Here is a 19520-nt window from a genome sequence, read left to right on the forward strand (position 1 = left end):
GCATCCAAATGAGAGAGAGACCGCGAAGCTAGACGTTTCTTCTTATATTAACTAACGTACTCTACGATTAGCTCAGTGAATAATAATTTTAAAAAAAACAGACCCGGCCAGAACAAGCGGAGTGATACAAAATTGTGAAAGGGCGTTCCTGTAGCGATACCAGTACAATATCTCACGGTTCTCAACCAATCAGATTTGAGAACCAGAACGAACTGTTGTATAAATATATTTATATATAATTCACCATTTTATATATACAGTGCTGGGTAGTAACTGATTTCATGTAATCTGGATTATGTAATCAGATTCCAAAAATGCAATACATATATACACACACACACACACACACATATATATATATACACTGTATATCTAAAAATGTATGGCTTCGCAGCGCTGTGATGTGCATGAAAGCAGTAAGCACCTTGTTGCTGTGTGCTGAGCGTGTAACATGCAACACGTGTTCATGAGTCACGGTCTCTTATGAGCTGCTTATTTTTATGTAAACAAGAGAAGCCTGTCTATCTGACTCCCACCCTCTCGGTCTCACTTACACACACTTGAGAAGACTACCGGTCATAACGTTCATGTTTCCAGAGGAGGACGACTGACAGGTGCACTGACTTCGGAGTAATAAAAGCACAGAAAAAGAAGAAAAAAAGAAAAGTAAAAAAAAAAAAAATTTAATTCTTTGAGTTAAGTGAATAAAGAGAGAGTGATGGAATCTCTTCTAGTATCATCAGCCACAGAGAGAAGACCATGTGTCTCATTTTACTTGCTTTATAATGTTAAAGTATATTTGATATATATTTGAAAGTAAATATGGGTTTATTATAGTATTGATACACTGGTCCATATAAATGCAAATGAGAAAGAGTAAACTTCTTTGTGTGCATTTAATAAAACACTTTGAGTTGGGTCTTGGCATCTTGAAGTTAAACTTTACGATACATTGCTTATGATATTTGAAAACTGACGCTCACCATGTAATCTGAGCAACAGGCTGATGACAGCAGGTCTAATTTCTAACTTTTCTTAGTATACTGATATCAGGCCCTTCAGGAAAGCGTCTGTTTCTTTTAAACACGTTTCCTCATAACGTTCACTCAACATGCTACAGATGCCAACTGGGCACATGCCAATGGTGCCAATGTACACTGCCCCTCAGCTCCAAAAGATCTCGGAGATGTGACATTTGCTGAATTTGTTTGCTTTTACCAACACTATGGATCTCACCCTTTAATATACAGTACGTGTGAGATTAAAGCTTTCCTGTAGCTCAAGTAGAGAATAGCATAATTCCACCTAACTGTGATTGTGAATGCATCTTGCACAATAGGACAGACAGTACTGTTTTGAAAACTGGGATTCAGTCTGTGATATTTTTCTGCAGTTCTTTAAACACTGTTATACCTTTAATCCCTGTTAAAACAGATGCCACAGTATCCTTAGTGCACACTAGCTGCATTATAACATTTGCTTTCAGCAGCAGCAAAAAAAAAACAAAAAAAAAAACTCCAGCAGATGCAGGCAGACTGACATGAACAGCTGGCATCAGGGCAGATTGGAAACTGAAATGCAGAGCATTCAAACGTTGTTTTAAAAAATGTTTTAAAACATAACGAGCTACCAATCTGGGTACTATTTTAAGGCGTTATAGCCATTAGGTTTTCTGAATGTTAAGGTAATTAATGAAAATTCAGTCCAAGAACATTAATATGGATTTAAAAAAGAATTTAAAAGCAACATCAATAAAAATAATAATAATTAATTTTTATAATTTCATCATTCATATTAATAACTAATAACATAATAGCAAGATTTTATTATCAAATCAATATGGTCAGGCAGAGCGGTATAGACAAAACAAAAAAATATTATACTGATATTTTTTAACCTTTCTATGATTTTCAATATTGTGAGCTGGTTTAAAACGGTGATTTCTTTTAAGAGTAAACCAAAATAATTTGAACCAAACATGAACTGTTGCCAAAAAATATATTTAAAAGAACAATTAAACACTTTCTTTCTTATTTCCATGAAGTAATTTGATGAAAGCTCAATGGAAGAATAATATAATCAAATTAACCAATTTATAAATAAACATGAATAAAAAATAAAAAAAACACCTACATCCTTCTACAAATACATTTAAGTTCATGTAAAATGCCATGCTGGAACTTCTATGTACACTTTTGAGGGAAGACTTAAGCAAACCAGTGAAATGGTTCATTGAAAGAAACAGATTTGCAGCAATGAATAATACTTGGCATTTATGCATACGAGGTTTAGCATAAGAAATAGAATAAATGTTTAACCAGAGACTCGCCACGTCTAAACTCGCATACTTTGGATGCTACTGAAATCATTCATCTTTTTTTCAGGTCACTTCAGGTTTCACTTCAGTTAGTATGCTGCCTTAGAAGGCAGCAGTCTTTGAAGACAGTGAGGCAGCTCACAAGGGACTCGAGCAGTGCTAGAATGGGAAAGATGTTAGCAGTGTGACACACGCATGAGCTCTGACCTGCAGTCTGCCGTGTTCCTCCAGCAGACGGTCGTACTCCGCTGTGAGGTTCTCAGCCTGCTTCTTCATGGCCTTCACATCGCTGTCTGACTTCTGAAGAGCTGCACACACAAGCAAACAATAAGTACTAGAAATACATGAGTCAGAGATCTAAATTACCTTTTCTGTAGGTCTACAAATTCTCCAGATTACAGTAGCATCACAGAGCCAGACCTCTGACTTTCAGTGGAACCTCTGGTCCACTTTGCAGCTTAATCTGCCCAAATACTGCTCACTGAGACCAGAAGAGACCATGTGATTGACATATACTACCAATTACATATTGGGGGGTTGCTAAGATTGTCTCTTATTTATTTGATCTACAATACAGTAAAACAGTAATACTGTGAAATATAATTACAATTTAAAATCACTGACTGCTTTCTATCTCAATGTATTTTAAAATGTAATTTATTCTTCTGATGCAAAGCTGAATTTTCAGCATCATTACTCCAGTCTTCAGTGTCACACCATGCTTCAGAAATCATTCTAATATGCTGATTTGCTGCTCAAGAAACATTTCTTATTATTATCAATGTTGAAAACAGTTGTGCTGCTTAATATTCTTGTGGAAACCTTCATACATTTTTTTTTTCAGGATGCTTTGACAAATTGAATAAGTACCAAAAAAAGCATTTATTTGAAATAGAAATTTGTGCAAAATGTACAAGTCTTTACTATCACTTCTTATTCAATTTAATGCTTGATTAATAAAAGTATTCTTTTTTTTTTTAATCTTACTGAACCCACACTTTTAAAAAGGAAGTGTTAATACACTACTCATTTTATTTACATAACATTTAAATGGCAGGTTGATCTGAAAACTATTAATAAAATAATACCTGCAAGCTCACTTACGGTTTTGTGCAGTACCCTTAAAATGTGCTTTGGTACAAGATGACCCAATGGAGACCTCAGTTTGGGGGTCATCAAAGTGTCATGAACCCTTTAGCACTGTCTAAATACAGTGCACATGTGAAAGGAGGCGTGGGAATCGATCTTACTAAGCTCATTCTTTTGTCTAGTTCTGCTGAGGTCATCTTGTGTTGCTCACTGTAGGTCTTTTTTTTTTATGTACTCTGAACCCATGTCTGACAACATTAAATAATGAAGCAAGGATGCATTAAACTGATCAAAAGTTACAGTAAAGAGTGACATTCATAATTAGTGGTTGTCCGATATATCGCTAATGCCGATATATCGGCCGATATTTGGCATTTTTTAAAGTTTTCCTTTTTGGCCGATGCGTTCGAGGCTGGACTTTTATTTTGACGGCGCTGAGAACGACAGCGCCTGGGCACACAGTGCTCACATTCTCCTCCTCTTGTTCGCCGTTGTCGTTAACGGTTCTGTCTAAATACGGATAGAAGTCTGTCTAATAATCAGATAGAACGGTTAAACAAAGGAATTCAAATGTATACAAAAAGTCTTATAACGACTGCTTTTATATTATTAGTAATAGAAAGGCAAACATTATAATACTTTCTTGTTTGCCGTCAGCATTAGGCAAATATGCATTTATAACATTTAAACAAATCTTTGAATGTATATTTGTATTAAATATTTATTTATATGTGAAAATACTTTGTCATCTAAAGTATAAGTATGTTTAACACATTTATATTTTAATCAATTTTCTAATTTCTTAAATATTAATTAAAATAAATAAAATTATATCGGCCATCCTGCTTTCCAAGATATCGGCATCGGCTGTCAAAAAACTAATATCGGTCGACCACTATTCATAATGTTACAAATTATTTATATTTCAGATAAGCACTGTTCTTTTGAACTTTCTATTCATCAAAGAATCCTGAAAAAATGTATCAGTTTCCACAAAAATACTAAACAGCATTGATTTCTGAAGGATCATGTGACACTAAAGACTGGAGTAAGGCTGCTGAAAATTCAGTTCTGCATCACACATTTTAAAATCTTAAATATATTCATATAGAAAACAGTTCTTTTAAATCAGAATATGACAATATTACTGCATTTATTGTATTTTTGATCAAATAAATGCAGCACTGGTAACCCCAAATTTTTAACGACCAAATGTTCCAATAAACGTCTCAATAAATGCTCCTGGTTTTATTGTGTGGCCAAATCATTAACGCATTCTGTTAACGTTATTCCAAAGAAAAAGTGTTCGTTCTAATAAACTTTCATTGAAATGTGATTTTCACCACCTATGAAATGACTTTTCTGTTGACTTTTCTGTTGTTCTGTTAAACCAATAATATCACATACCATTTTGCATGATCCAATCGAATAATTACATTGAAGGAATGGTTCACCCAAAGATGAAAATTCTGTCATTAATTACTCACCCTCATGTTGTTACAAACCTGTAAGACGTTCGTTCATCTTCAGAACACAAATTAAGATATTTTTGATGAAATCCGAGAGCTTTCTGACCCTCCATAGACAGCAAGGGTACTACCACGTTCAAGGCCCAGAAATGTGACATCAGTGATTCAACCTTAATTTTATGAAGCTATGAGAATACTTTTTCAACAATTCTTCTGTCTCTTATTCTCGTATTCTCATAGCTTCATAAAATTAAGTTTGAACTACTGATGTCACATGGATTATTTTAACGATGTCCTTACTACCTTTCTGGGCTTTGAGCATGGTAGTTACGTTGCTGTCTATGGAGGGTCAGAGAGCTCTTGGATTTCATAAAAAATATCTTAATGTGTGTTCCGAAGATGAACGAAGGTCTTACAGGTTTGGAACGGAGGAGAAACAATAATGTACAGTATGTGGAAAATAATGTGTTTTTTTAACTTTAAACCGCATAAACACATTTCATTACACCAAATACACAAAATAATGTTCTTTTTAGCAGCATCATATGACCCCTTTAATGCATGCTGAACATTTAATGTAGCCTACTATTTTTATTTAAATATATTTAAGTATGCAATTTGCAAATGTGTCACATGCCCTCATCAGGTAGCATGTTTAACTTAAAGTAACATCCTATTATCATCTCATAAAAACTAAGGGAAAACACTGGGAATCCGTTGAAAAAGGTCATGCATTGTGGGATAAAGCACCACATGTGCACAGCAAGTCCTGAGACCAAGATGTCACCAATATTTGTATTTCCCAGAAGAGAGAGAAGAAAAGTTAAATGTACATATCTGCTAAAATTTAACTGTCTAGTACTTTTACTAAGCACAACTACAGTGAAATTCATGGGGTCATTAATGAACAATAACTGTCTGAAACGTCAGTAACAGTCAGCGCTAACTAACAGACTCTTGCTCTGCTTACAAATTAACACATAACAGCAGAGTTCCACAAATTGTTAAAACCTGACTGAGTGAATATTTTAATGTTAAACCGCACAAGGTATGCAGCCCAAGGCACACAGACATTTTTAAATGAGCCTTTTCAAAGTGACCTGGACAAGGGAACAAACACAGGAGAGTGTTTTACTTCATGTCAAACGAGGGAAAGATGTTTTCTGGCCCGGGGAACAACTAGATCTGGGTCAGATGTTTTGGATGATGTTTCCTGCAGATATATTAAAAGAAAGTTAAAATACAGCTGAAGCACCAAGCTGAAAAGACTACCCTTAAATGGGGCGTAGAGGAGAGTGAAGAAGATGCTTGCTGTGTCAATCCCTTAATCTAGGAAACTGCATCATTTTTGTCATGTACTCATACGTTTAATTTAGAAGCAAGGGTAAATCATATGCAGCTTCCTGTGAATGAAAGATGCAAATTTCTTTGACACGCTGGCACAATAGATTATAATAGATTATATATAAATTAAATATAAAAATGATAATCATAATAAAAATTTAAATGTAATAAAGCTAAACAGAAGGAGCAACATTTCATATTTCTCTGTAAACTTAATAGTTGGAATTGGAAGTAATAAAGTCTTAATTTCTACAGTCTTATAGAATATTTTTGTAAACCTAAGTTTACTAATAAATAAATAAAAAATAACTGCATCAATATACATTCGGAATATTAACCCCTTCCCTGGTTAAATCTTTAGGAAAATGAGAATAATGTGCAGTGAAACAAAACTTTGAAATAGCACAGTGCAACACTATTTTTTATTTAAACTAATTTATTTAATTCAGTATTTCTTTTTTTTATCTAAAACATAAGCTGCTCAGGCATTCCCAAATGATTAAATTGACCCCTTTTTGACCAGTCATATTTCTATAGCTGTATGTTATAGATGCTTTCATCTTATTTTAGTTGATAATAGACCAAAACAGAAAATACTGTGCCTTGCACACCCGAATCATTTATATATGCGTCGGATAAGTCCATTAAAACAATACAAATGTATAAATCCAGTAATATCACTCAAACTTAAAACATCATCAAGAAATATTGTTGGCAATGATTAGGTCAACAATATTATTATAATTATTATTTAATATATATTTATTTATTAATAAAGAAATAAACCAATAAATAAATGCACAACGCAGACACATTGTAACATTCACAATGCAAACCTCCCTCACGAGTTCATCCAGATCATTTACGGGAATTAATCAGCAAAAACATTGTGCAAAATTGCCACATTTATGACGTCACAACCACATGACTGCCTACATTTCGATATGTGGAGGTTTGCCAGTCATAGCAATGGTCATTTATCTATACAGTAAAGCCTTAACAGTACAAGTAGCAAAAACAGCCTGCTAAATTCCCACAGAAAGAGTGAAAAATGGTCAAAATGAACTAAAATAAAACCTTGATTAACATTATAAGTGGATTTGCGAAAAGTAAAATGCTCAAAGAATGGAAAACGAAACGGCCAGTTCCAAACAATCAAACCCTCACGAAACTACCGATGGATCCATCTTGGCTAATTGTATTATGAATTATTAAAAAACTATTTCACATAACTAATAGCTGCAATATAACTACATTTTATGAAGCAGAACCTTGCAAAATTCATGATCTGGTTCACACTTGATTAAATGTGAGAACCCTATAACACCTGCTTGGGGACCAATGATAGAGAACGGTCTGCCCCTGAACAGAGATGAGAGATCGATACAGGCCCTTTAGGGGGTCATGTGCTGTTCTCACCTTGTCCCCTCACAGAACGACCCTGTTAGCATCTACACATGGATTATGCGCTCACATCCATCAATAATAACCACAGCGAAATAATCACAAAGGCCTGGTCAGGTCATCTCGCCCTGTTCAGGGACACACGTCCTGTACAGACGCTTCAAGAACAGAGCAGCAAAACACTCTGTGTGCGGGAGATTTACAGGCCTCATTCTGCCAGAGTCAAACTTCATTTACTAAATTGAAATATTGCACCATCTGTCATTCAGTGCTGCTTGTGCTCTTGTTTATGGCTCGCTCCGTGGTGTTACAACATTTGACAGACATGAATTATGGCGGTGCGTGTGTGTGTGATAACCCACGTGTGCCGTGCTTCTGCATGGGGTGACAGCATGCAAAGATCAATGCGGTGACTTACTGCACATCAGCACTGTAATTGAGCCACGCGGTGCTGATCTATCCCAGCATTCTCCACGCTCGGGCATCCACATACTAATAAACTACATGTGCTAAAGACAATAACACAGCATGTGATAGCCGTTTTCAGGGCTTTTAATAACAAACTAGACGTGCAAGGAAATAACAGTGTTTGCAAATGTCATACCATGTGTGAGACATTTCTCCACTGTCATAATAGTCGGTGCAATTTTTTTTCTTGACTGCAAGAATCAATAGGCAAAGACGTAGTGAAGTGTAAAAGCGGCTAAATATATATGCAAGAAACACCAGTTCAATGACAATTCAGTATGTAAATAAATGTAAGACAGAAGATCAATTGCAATTCGATATGCAAATAATAAGATATTAAAAACAGAATATCTTAATATTAATTAAGTATTAATATATTAATAATATTAATAAATACTACAAAAAAATGTTACCTTAAAAAAACAAAATTTAGAAATGGTGCCTTGGCAACTAACTGAAATACATTTTAAGTTGAAGTACCAAAATTAAAACAATAATTAATTAAAGATTTAAAAAATAATTTAAAAAAAACTAATAAAAATGACAAAAAGCACATAACAAAATTATTATATTTTATACTAAAATTAAAAAGAAAAATAGAATTAAAAGCTGATGCAAAATATTAATAAATACTAAAATAGTATATAAATAATACTACTAATAATGCTCATCTGCATTAAACATGAAAATGCCACTAGATAACAATAACGTAAATTGTGCTGAGAATAATGCTAGTTAAATTATACCAGTTAGCACATTACTTTGGAAGTCCTAAAACTAAATCAACTGAATAAAATTAAATAAAATTAAATAAATATTATATAGAAAACTAAACTGAAAAAAAAAAAGGAAATTAAACCACAAAAAAAAATTCCAAACACGCCACAAAGGCCACAGTGGGAAACTTAAATATATTTACAAGTGTAATGCTTACAAACTAACAACAGAACACGCAAGACTAAATTTATCCATCAAACAAAGCTTGAAATTAGTCTGTTTGTTAACCATTTCAGTCTGAATTACCAGCAGAAGCTAAATACTCAGGGTCAGAGGTTTAGAACAAACCAGAATGCTTGAGAAATATCCATACAGTGCTGTAATAATAACCAATCATTGGCACACAGCCATGAGCGAGTTTGATGATGTCAAGGCATCAATATGTATTCTACACTCAGGACACAAACTAGCACTCAGTACTTTCTCCTTTCACTGCATCTGAAAAGGCCTGTCAACATGGAACTGCTCTATTGAACTATAGTTCCGCTCTACATCGTTTACACTGTATAATTAACATCTGTTAAATAACTGACAAAGCGGTTGGCAATTTCCTTGAATTTCACTAGAAATCCACTGGACGCAAATGTGTTTAAGTGTCTCAAGAGCACAATGATGAAAGCTTATCACTACCTATAAAGTTTCAGTTATCAACCACTAAACCACACCTCAATATTTGAGTTACTTGTCCTACTTAAAGATGCAATCAACAATGCCTTCTTGATATGCAATACTATAACAACTAGAACAGTCAAAATATTTTCCTATTCATATTCACTAGTTCCTCAATATATTCCTATGAAATTTTATAAAAATTAATATGAATTTATTAATTGTAAAATATTTTTATGAAAACTATTCTCATCATAAGTATGTACACTACTGTTCAAATGTTTGGGGTCAGTATATTTTTTTTAATCATTTGAATAGTTTTATTCATCATGGACACACTAAATTTTAACATTCATAATAAAAAAAATGTTTCTTGAGTATGAAAATAATTATTTTAAATTGTAATAATATTTCACAATATAACGGATTTTACAGTTTTTTTTTATATATATAAATGCAGCCGTGGTGAGCATAAGAGACTTCTTTGAAAAAATAAATAAATAAATGAATAAAAAATAAATAAATAAACAATCTTACCAACCCCAAACAAAAGAGCTTAATTAAATAGTAATATGCATTTCATTTTTGGTCATAAGGCCCAAAGGTTTTGGCATTTTCTAGCCATTTATATTTCTTACCACCAAAAAAAAATAAAAAAAAACTGTCCAGTAACTCAACATTTCAAGTAATTTTACAAGCATTTGAAACTAGGCGAGTATCAAGTGCTACTTTAGTTCACCTTCACATCTTGTGTAAACTCAAGACCTATTTCTAGACATAATGTGCAACTCTGCCCTCTATAGGTAAAATGCAAAGTCTGCAGCACTGGGATATTGATGTACAATGTTTCTCTGAGGACTGACAAATGGAGAACACCTAACAAACCAGAATGACTCATGAGAACATGTGATGTTAAACCATTACTAATGAAGTGCATGTGGGATCACAACTAAATCACAAACATGTTAGCAATCATTCAAGAATAAATAATCTCAAAAATACAATTCTGTCATCATTTAGTCATTCTCATGTCTTTCCAACACCATAATTTATTTATTTGAAATAGGTCACTAGAGCAGCTTACCGACTTCTTTTGTGTTAGTCACAGACATTTACAATCACATGAGGGTGAGCAATGACAGAATATTAATTTTTGGGTGAACAGTTTCTTAATACAGCATACTCATCATAGTCACCTGTGCAACTGTCCCACCCACATGTCCTGTAGTTACACCAATGGTCACCAGGTAAAGGTTTCTGCTCCTTTTAAGCCTTTAGGGTCATGAAAAACCGGCATTTTCATGCACAATTCACTCACCTCCTGCAGTTTCTCATTTTCCTCCATGTACTTTTTCGCAGCATCATTTGCTCCCTCCGCCTGCTTTTTAAAGGCTTCATTAGAGGCCATCAGTGTTGCCTGCTGAGACAGCAGTGTGGCCAGACGTCTCAACAGCCTGGAGGGGAAAAAACAACATGAACTCATCAGACACGAGTGGATTTACTAAACAGTCAGTGTGTAGCTGATCGTTACGGCTCACCGCAGCAGTAGCCTACGTTGCGATTCTGCATTATACAGAAACAGACGTTGGCATAATTATTGGTGCTTGAAAAGGCAACGATCTCTATAACTATTATTTGAACAAACCCCTAAATCTAAACACTGAACTTCATGGCGTAACTCGTCCCACACATTTGTGCTCCAGACATCAACTACTTTATGATGGATGGTATTAAACAAACAAAAAGCATTCAATATTAAACATATAATTTATATATAATTATATCTACACCTGTCATCCGTTTGAAACCTGACACACTCTGAGGAAGGCTGAAGGCCGAAATGCATCAGTGTGCAGAGTTTTAGGCATTTTTAATGTTTATTGAGATGGCCAGAATGTGAATAATGGCTTTTTTAACTTTTTTGGACCAGAAGAAGTGTCTTGGATTCTTCTTTTTTTGTAACAGATTCTATAACACTTATTTGAACCATTAAACACTATGTAAAATGTATCATGATGAATTTATTGTGAAATTAAAATATTGGTTTTCGATTTTAAAATACTTTAAAATATTTATTTCTGTGATGCAAAGCCGTATTTTCTTCAGTCATTATTACTCCAGTGTTCAGTGTCACGTGATCCTTCAGAAATCATTCTAATGTACTGATTTTATTATCAATGTTGTAAACAGTTGTGCTGCTTAATATTTTTTGGAACCTGTGATACTTTTTTTTAGGATTGTTTGATGAATAAAGTAAAAAAGAACAGCATTTATTCAAAATAGAAATCTTTTCTAACAATTTAAGTCTTTACTGTCACTTTTGATCAATTTAACACATCCTTGCTGAATAAAAGTATTAATTTCTTTCAAAAAAATTATTACTGACCCTAACATTTGAACGGTAGTGTATATTTTTACAACAACAACAAAAAATCTATTTTAAATGCATGCTGTTCTTTTTAACTTTTTATTCATTAAAGAATCCAGAAAAAAGTATATAAAGTATATAAAAGTATACAAGTAAATAAAAGTATATAAAATCATGAAACTCAGAGTATGAGCACTTTGGCACACATATCTTCATTTGAATAACATATTAATTTTTACATGCAAATCTAAAAGGGAGAAGTCAAATCTGAGCATACATGCCTATTTTTCTGTGGACTACAGAAATAACATCTCTCTAAATAGTTCTATCCAAAATCTGAGATTGAGTTACGTAGCATCGCTCCAGAAACATGCGTGACACTTCTAGGAAACACTGATGTGCATTAATCGCCATCGGAAGACAGCACGACAAAAATCAGCATAAACAAATGAGTATCAACTGCTCGACCATAAGCAAATATATCACATGATTTTCACCAGCGTAAAGACAGTGTATACTAGCTTTTAGCTATTTTCCTCACTCTACACAGTCAGTCTTCTACAGTTTCATAGAGCCAGATGAGCTGAGAGATGCAGGCTGATGACATCTGAACCGTGAGCTCGAATGCAGAGGCTAAAGGCGGCGTGCATCCCCTTCATGTCAGTGTATGTGTAAAAGGGTTCAAGGTTTCGTAAAAAGTTGTTGTGACCAAAATGCAGATGGGCTGAACCATGGACAACCGCAACTTGCATAAATGCAAGAGAAGCCCACACTTTGTTCAAACGCTCTGTATGACGTAAAAAGGTAATATGAGCCGACCTACAGTAGATTCACTTTAACCTCTCCTGATTTTTAAATTGGCCAAATATAAGAAAACAAGTAATTTTTAGTTGGCGCAAGTGTTTATACAGTACAGACATGTTAACTCAAATACAAAACAAAACAATAATTTAAAAAATAGAATATTTTCACTGCAATAATGTCCTGTTCAAAAATTATTTCCATTAGAATCATAATAAATTAAAGGCAGTACAACAAATACAAATCATGTATAAATACCTTACTTTTTTATCTATATTTTAAATAAAGAAAAAAATTGTATTGCCATGAAAATAATGCTACAAAACTTAATGGTCCTAAAAATAGGCTTCATTTTCTCTCTAATAGTTATTTTGGTGGTGAAATATGACCCTTCTTGATATACTCTATGAGATTAAAAAATATTAGATTATTTTGCAATAAAAAAAGTGTGTCTTGAATACTTGATCATATTTAAGGTTAGATTATTACAATTTTTCAGATAATGATGACTGGTTATATGTAGATAATATCAGAATCAAATTTTAAAAAATATATATATAAATAAAATTATAATATCAGATGCATGTGTATAAAATGTCGAAAGGAAAAGAGAAAAAAAGTTCCAAACATCCATAAAAGATTAATTTACTTCAGAAGACATCAGAAAATATATCTTTAATTTAATGTATTTCTTACCCCACTAACAATTTTTGTCCTATTTTAAGCATAAATCTAACTAAGTTTTGTCAGGTGTCAGTGGACTAAGACAAATAGACTGCATTCAGTGTATATTGTCTAAAAACAAGTTATGTTTCAATGTTTCCCATTATCTTGCATTAATCGCTTAACAGCCATTTCCAATGTACACTGGAAATGTCCCCACAGCTACTGCATCCAAACATGCCTGAAGCACATGTCAAACCGTCATGCGCCACTTTAGTCACCTTTGTGGCATCTGCGTTTTTGCTGGCAAGGTGGAGGAGGGCCATTTTGTGACAGGAGTCATGGCCTTTCTGCCAGTGAGAATGCCATGAACACAGGCTAAATATAATGCCCTTCACCAGTTGCTTGATCACATGTCCTGCAGCTGTCCGTGTGATTACGAAAACGACACTCAAGCCCGGCAGGCAAGGGAAGTAGTATCGCTAATGGATGTAGTAATCATCCGGCAGGATATAAATAACCTGCCATTCAGAGAAAATATGGTGAAACCCCTGTAAGGAAAAACTATGCAGAGCTGGGAGACTCTCAAATGTTAAGAATAGAGCGCAACAACGAACCAGCCAATCGGGATGCGGGAAGTTAAGTACCCGTGGATGAGGTTGGTGAATGGAAACAGTGTGGGGGACCCCCAACCAGCTCAACATAAGATTCTTTCCATGTCTACTGTAATATAGCGGCATATTCTGCTCTTTGTCTGCCCACACCTGTACACAATTCATTCACCTTTTGTGACTATAAATAAAGACACTGTCTCCAATAGGGTGGGGATGCAAGATAAATCTGTGCTGGAGAAATTAGGAAGCTAATTGGCATGACAGGTAAGTAATTTATGCAAACAGAACATTAATGGATTTTCACTTTCAGTGTGGATAAATAAATAAAGCAGGCCCAGGGTTAAGGAGAGGACCTATAATGATTTTTGGTGCATTTAACTATTTTGACTTTTGAACTACTGAAAATGAGCAAAAGGGTGGCTAACACGCACACTGGACTAAAGACCACTCAACCACTCAAGACTAAAAAGTCTACAAAAACATCTTTTTAATTTTTATAAATTGCATTGTGCAAAAGTGCAAAGTGCATGTGAATGTGAATTTTAAAAAATGGACACGAGCAAGCAAGCAAACTTTTGAACTACCAACATTTCAGAAAACATAACTCACAACTAATTTTAGATATAACTTGCAATCTGTTTTGGTTGCATTTTATGGGCTTTTCATCTTTAAAAAATGGATGCATTTAAATGCACAAAATATTTTATTAAACTAAAATTAAATGCACAAAGTATTTAATTAAAATAGAAGGGTCTAACTATTGCATCACCCTGGTTCCCTCAACAAAAACCTAACTGGATTTTTCTCTTCAGTCTTTATTATAAATCTACAAGCAGTAAAGTAAGTATAGTTTGCAAGACTGAAGTATAAATACAATGAGGCTGTGAAAGATGATGGTTCTGAAAATATATTAGAATATATTGATGGTTGTTGGTTAACCACAGAATTAAAAGCAAAAAATAAATAAATCATTGACTTTGTGATAATGGAATTTAAAGTTTCTGGGTTTTCGGACTGGGTCACATTTCAAAATAAAGTCTCTTATGGCTTCTATATAACATTTTTACTGAGTAAAGTCTAGATTATTTGTTGTCATATGACAGATATAAACATTTTAGCCATTTCACCTTTTGAAGTTCCCCTTATCATTCTTATCACAACGAACAGTACACTCTGTAAAATCATATCTCATATCAATAACTTTGATAATATTTTAACTAAACATCACTGATCAAATTTCTCACAGAATATCTTTTATTGTGACACAAATAACCTATCTGTCCTGAATATCCTTGAGTGGGCGGGCGGTCTGATTTGATTGACAGATTATTTCTGCAGCACTGGGCTGTAACAGGCTACAGTGACAGTTGAGAAGTGTTATGGAAGTTGAGGACAAAACCTAGTAAAAACAACCTGTAGCAAAAAAAACCCTGTAGGGTACTATTTTACACTCACGCTTAATGAGAGTACAAAAAAAGTCTGAGTAAATATGTTATTTGCCAGTTGGCTGGTAATACCGGGGGTACCGCAATATAACACATACAATGAAACAACTTGTGCATCTGCACTCCTCAGGGACAGAACATGGCGAAACCAATGACCCTGTTTGGAGAGTACGGTTGAAGTTCTGTTTACAAGCATGGTCCAGAAATCTGCCGGGAGCCGTCAACTAAAATGAAATCAGGCCGTGCCATGTAACTGATCGTGTTCAGAAACTGGTGCCAAAGCTCCAGTGCCAAAGAGAGACATGTTGAGGTGGGCAAAATACAGAAACGAGAAGAGACCTGCGGGAGCGAGTACCATAGAAAATGAGAGAGACATGGGGAAAAACACTCACAAACACAGGAGCAGAGCGAAGCCGGCGATGTATTCGTTCCTCTGGGCTCTGAAGAGCTTCATGTGGATGTGCTCAATGGCCACGGGGTTGTTGCTCAGATCCACTTTCTCTGTCACACTGTATTTTCTCACTTCTCTAAATGCATCTGTAGTGGCAGAAACAAAAACTTTCATTTCGATTTTTCATTCATAAATCTAGTTCAATCAAGGCAAAACTCATAGCGAGAAATTACTTAATTTAAATGTTTATATGGCTGTCAAAATGAATGTATTAACAGATAAATATGATTTTACTTTAATTATTGCAGATTTAATTATTGCATATAGTCATTCATAGTCATCTTTCATGACTAACTTTTTCATATACAAAATGAGTAACGCTGCCAAGCTGCTGAGTACGTAAGCATTGATATGTAAATATAGGCAGTCATATGCTCATAAGCTCATTATGACATCAATCATAATGACAGCAATCATTTCTGAATGACCTGCTTTTGCAACTTTTAATAATGATACATCCTCTTTAACATCATATTATAGATTTATATATAGATTTATACAGAAACTTTGAACAAGACTGGTTAATGAGAACAATGCAGTGAGGTGTTTTCAAGCTCACCTACGAGCAGAAAGACAAGAATACAAATGATGACAATGAAGGCAGTGTTTCCATACGTTGTGATGACAGTGACCAGTCTAGACTTGAAAAATTTGCTCCATCTACAAAGGCAACAACAGAGATAACACTTTAATAAACAGAGGGCAAAAGAGCACATACGATAACACTAATCTTTCTCAACAAGTCCAAAGAACATCATTAAAATTTACATTTCTCCTACACACCAAAAAAGGAGCACATACAGATGCCTTTGAGAAGCATTTCTTGTTTTTTGGGGGTTTTTTCTTGATGAGTCTGTGCAAACACACCAATTCTCAGAGTGTATCTGTGTGATTCTATGAAAATGTTGTTTACCAAGTGTCCCAACCTTGCAACCTTTAAATTGATTGGAAGGTCATGTGAATGCTCTCACATTAAAGGGGTCATATGATGCTTTTTTAAAGATCATTATTTTGTGCTCCCTCACAAGAATCTTTTCATGGAATAAAAGCATTGAACAGAATTTAATTATCCTGGTAGTGCTGGAATCAAAACATCCAACTCGGCTCAACTCTACCAAATACTCAGAATGATTCGTGTTTTAGGGCTGTAACACAGCAACAATATTTCGCCACAAATGGACAGATTTCAGTACTGGCAACACTCTGGGATCTTTCCTGGAAAGAGGCTAAGTTGAAGATAACTGGTGCAAGAGAATAAAATGGATCAGAAGTGAAATAAAAGTTTTCAGAACCTGATGACTATCAGAGATTATTAAGAGGAACCACACTTAAAGGAACCAACCTACCAAAAATTTTAATTTGTTGTAAATTTACATCCAAAATGTTGATGAGTTTGTTCCTTAATTAGAACAGATTTGGAGAAATTTAGTAAATTATCAAACAGCTGATATTACATCACAAGACGATAATTGATGGACTGGAGTGGTGTGGATTACTTGTGGATTATTGTGGTGTTTTTATCAGCTGTTTGGACTCTCATTCTGACGGCACCCATTCACTGCAGAGCATCCACTGGTGAACAAGTGATGTAATGCTACATTTCTCCAAATCTGTTCTGATGAAGAAACAAACTCATCTACATGCTGGATGACCTGAGGTTGAGTTAATTTTCAGCAAAATTTCATTTTTGGGTGAATTGTGTTTCAACAACTTCGGAAACTCACCGTTTTGGGGAGATGAAAGGGACACAGAGCAGCAGTACCGCAAAAACCTCGGCGTACAGAAACGTAGCCACAGCCGTCCATTGAAGACTCATGACTGCTACCTGCGAGTCTATGAAAACATATCAGCAATGATCAGCCTAACAGATTACATGCGCATCACTAACCAGACCCTGAAAACATAAATTAGCATTAAATATGATATGCACAAGGTTTGGGAAAATATAAGTCTGAACAAAAGCCAAGGGGCAAAACACACCCATTCCTTTTATTTATTACCATGTATGAAATCAAATGCAGACACTCAAGTCCTCTGGTGATGCTCATTAAAATCATAACTGATACAACAGCACCATCTTATGTTTACTACAGAATAGCCCCAGCCACAAGATGAAATCATCTCTGAGGCCTTTACAAATTATGAGATACGACCAATAACCAATTCATGTCAAATACAAAGAAAACTTCTTGGTTTTGTAGTACATCATCCCAACTCACAAAGAGCAAGTTCGCTCATTAAAGAGAAGAAAATTAGTGCATGTGTATTCATCAAATAATTCATAGTAGATTAAAAAATTAAAGGCAGGAAATCATTATTTTACACCTAAATGTTTGATAATAAGGGAAGGAATAAATATTTGTTGATAGATCTCATCAAATATATTACATATGAATGAATGAATTACAAATGTACTGCGTCAACTACATCTGCTTAGACTGGCTGCAAGCAAGCGGAAAATAAGACTTTAAACTACTAGACGGTAATAGACATATATGTCTGTAAATATACGTAAGTATAATGGGAATACATATGTAAACAAACACATAGACATAACGTTAAACATGTCTCTGTCAGAGCAGTAAAATACATGTGTAAATACGCTGTTATTTAAAGTTCTCATACAATTACCCGCATTCATAAGAGCTCTACTTATGACTGAAGTGTAGATAATTAAATAATTGTATTAGAACTTACCGAATTTGAAGTAAAAGCAGAAACATTCACAGAAAGGCTTGCAGATACGTGTCACAACTTCCACTGCACTCTGATTACGCTTCACATTAATCTACTTCCGGTATGTGTGCCAACTCATTCTACACATGACAACTTCCCGCGTCGAGGCCAGGAAATGCTTGCGTAAAAGTCTCCTTTCAATAAAATAGAATGAAATAAAATATATATTAACAATTAAAGTAAAATAATCCTTCACTTAAATAATTACAAACATATTAAAGTAAAACATCCTTAATTTTCCATTAATTTTTCTATTGAGAATAATATGTGGGAATATCTGGTAATAGCCTATGAGGAAAATTGGACACCAGAGATTTTGGAGTTAAAACCCCCAAAATCGATTATAGATCATTATTGTGATGACATATTTGTGTAATAACATCAACTAGGCAAATCACATTCAAAACAATGTTTATTCCATACATAAATACAACCATATACTTATTATTCATGACCTGAAATGATTAAATATTTAGTTTAGTTTTAGATCTGCTCCCTTGAATAGTGACATGATAAGGCAATTATATGTTCAAAAGCCCACTGCTTTCCACATTTCACTGCTGCTCAGCAATTAAAAATATAGGTATTTTAAAACCAAACTCATCCAAAAAGAGCACAGTGACTATATACAAAGTGTTTAGGTCAGAAATGCAGTTGTTGTCATCTAAAGAGGTGGACTCTTTTTATTGACAAATATAACATAAAAAATGGAGTTTAAATCTGAAAGTGCACTCTGGAGAAAATAAAGTTTGCTTGATCTTTAAAAGTGTATGTGATACTATGTAACACATAAAACAGTTGAAATGCACAAGGCACTACAAAAAGCACTATTAACGCATTAATGAATACACAAGAAAAACTTTAGTAAAAAAAGAATACTATACAATTATTTCACAATAAGGCAGCACCTTTTGAATTCCAAGTATGATGAGGATTTTCATTCATTTTTCCAGTTCCAGCATACA

General features: G+C 34.3%; 1 protein-coding gene across 1 annotated transcript in view; it reads right to left on the minus strand.

Moving 5' to 3' along the window:
* Nucleotides 1–18638, minus strand: part of LOC107743126 (B-cell receptor-associated protein 31-like) — a 21960-nt gene extending 3322 nt beyond the window's left edge. Inside the window, exons 1-7 of the mRNA XM_016556251.1 lie at nt 18517–18638; nt 17544–17652; nt 16379–16479; nt 15761–15905; nt 10722–10931; nt 10320–10353; nt 2525–2674 (exon numbers count right to left, since the gene is read on the minus strand). Of these exons, the coding sequence (XP_016411737.1) occupies nt 2525–2674; nt 10320–10353; nt 10722–10931; nt 15761–15905; nt 16379–16479; nt 17544–17635 (732 nt within the window). The 5' untranslated portion in view covers nt 17636–17652; nt 18517–18638. The remainder of the gene's footprint in view (nt 1–2524; nt 2675–10319; nt 10354–10721; nt 10932–15760; nt 15906–16378; nt 16480–17543; nt 17653–18516) is intronic.
* Nucleotides 18639–19520: the final 882 nt, after the last annotated feature.

The sequence above is a fragment of the Sinocyclocheilus rhinocerous genome, unplaced genomic scaffold (assembly GCF_001515625.1).
Source record: "Sinocyclocheilus rhinocerous isolate Xijiao unplaced genomic scaffold, SAMN03320098_v1.1 scaffold797, whole genome shotgun sequence".
NCBI lineage: Eukaryota > Metazoa > Chordata > Actinopteri > Cypriniformes > Cyprinidae > Sinocyclocheilus > Sinocyclocheilus rhinocerous.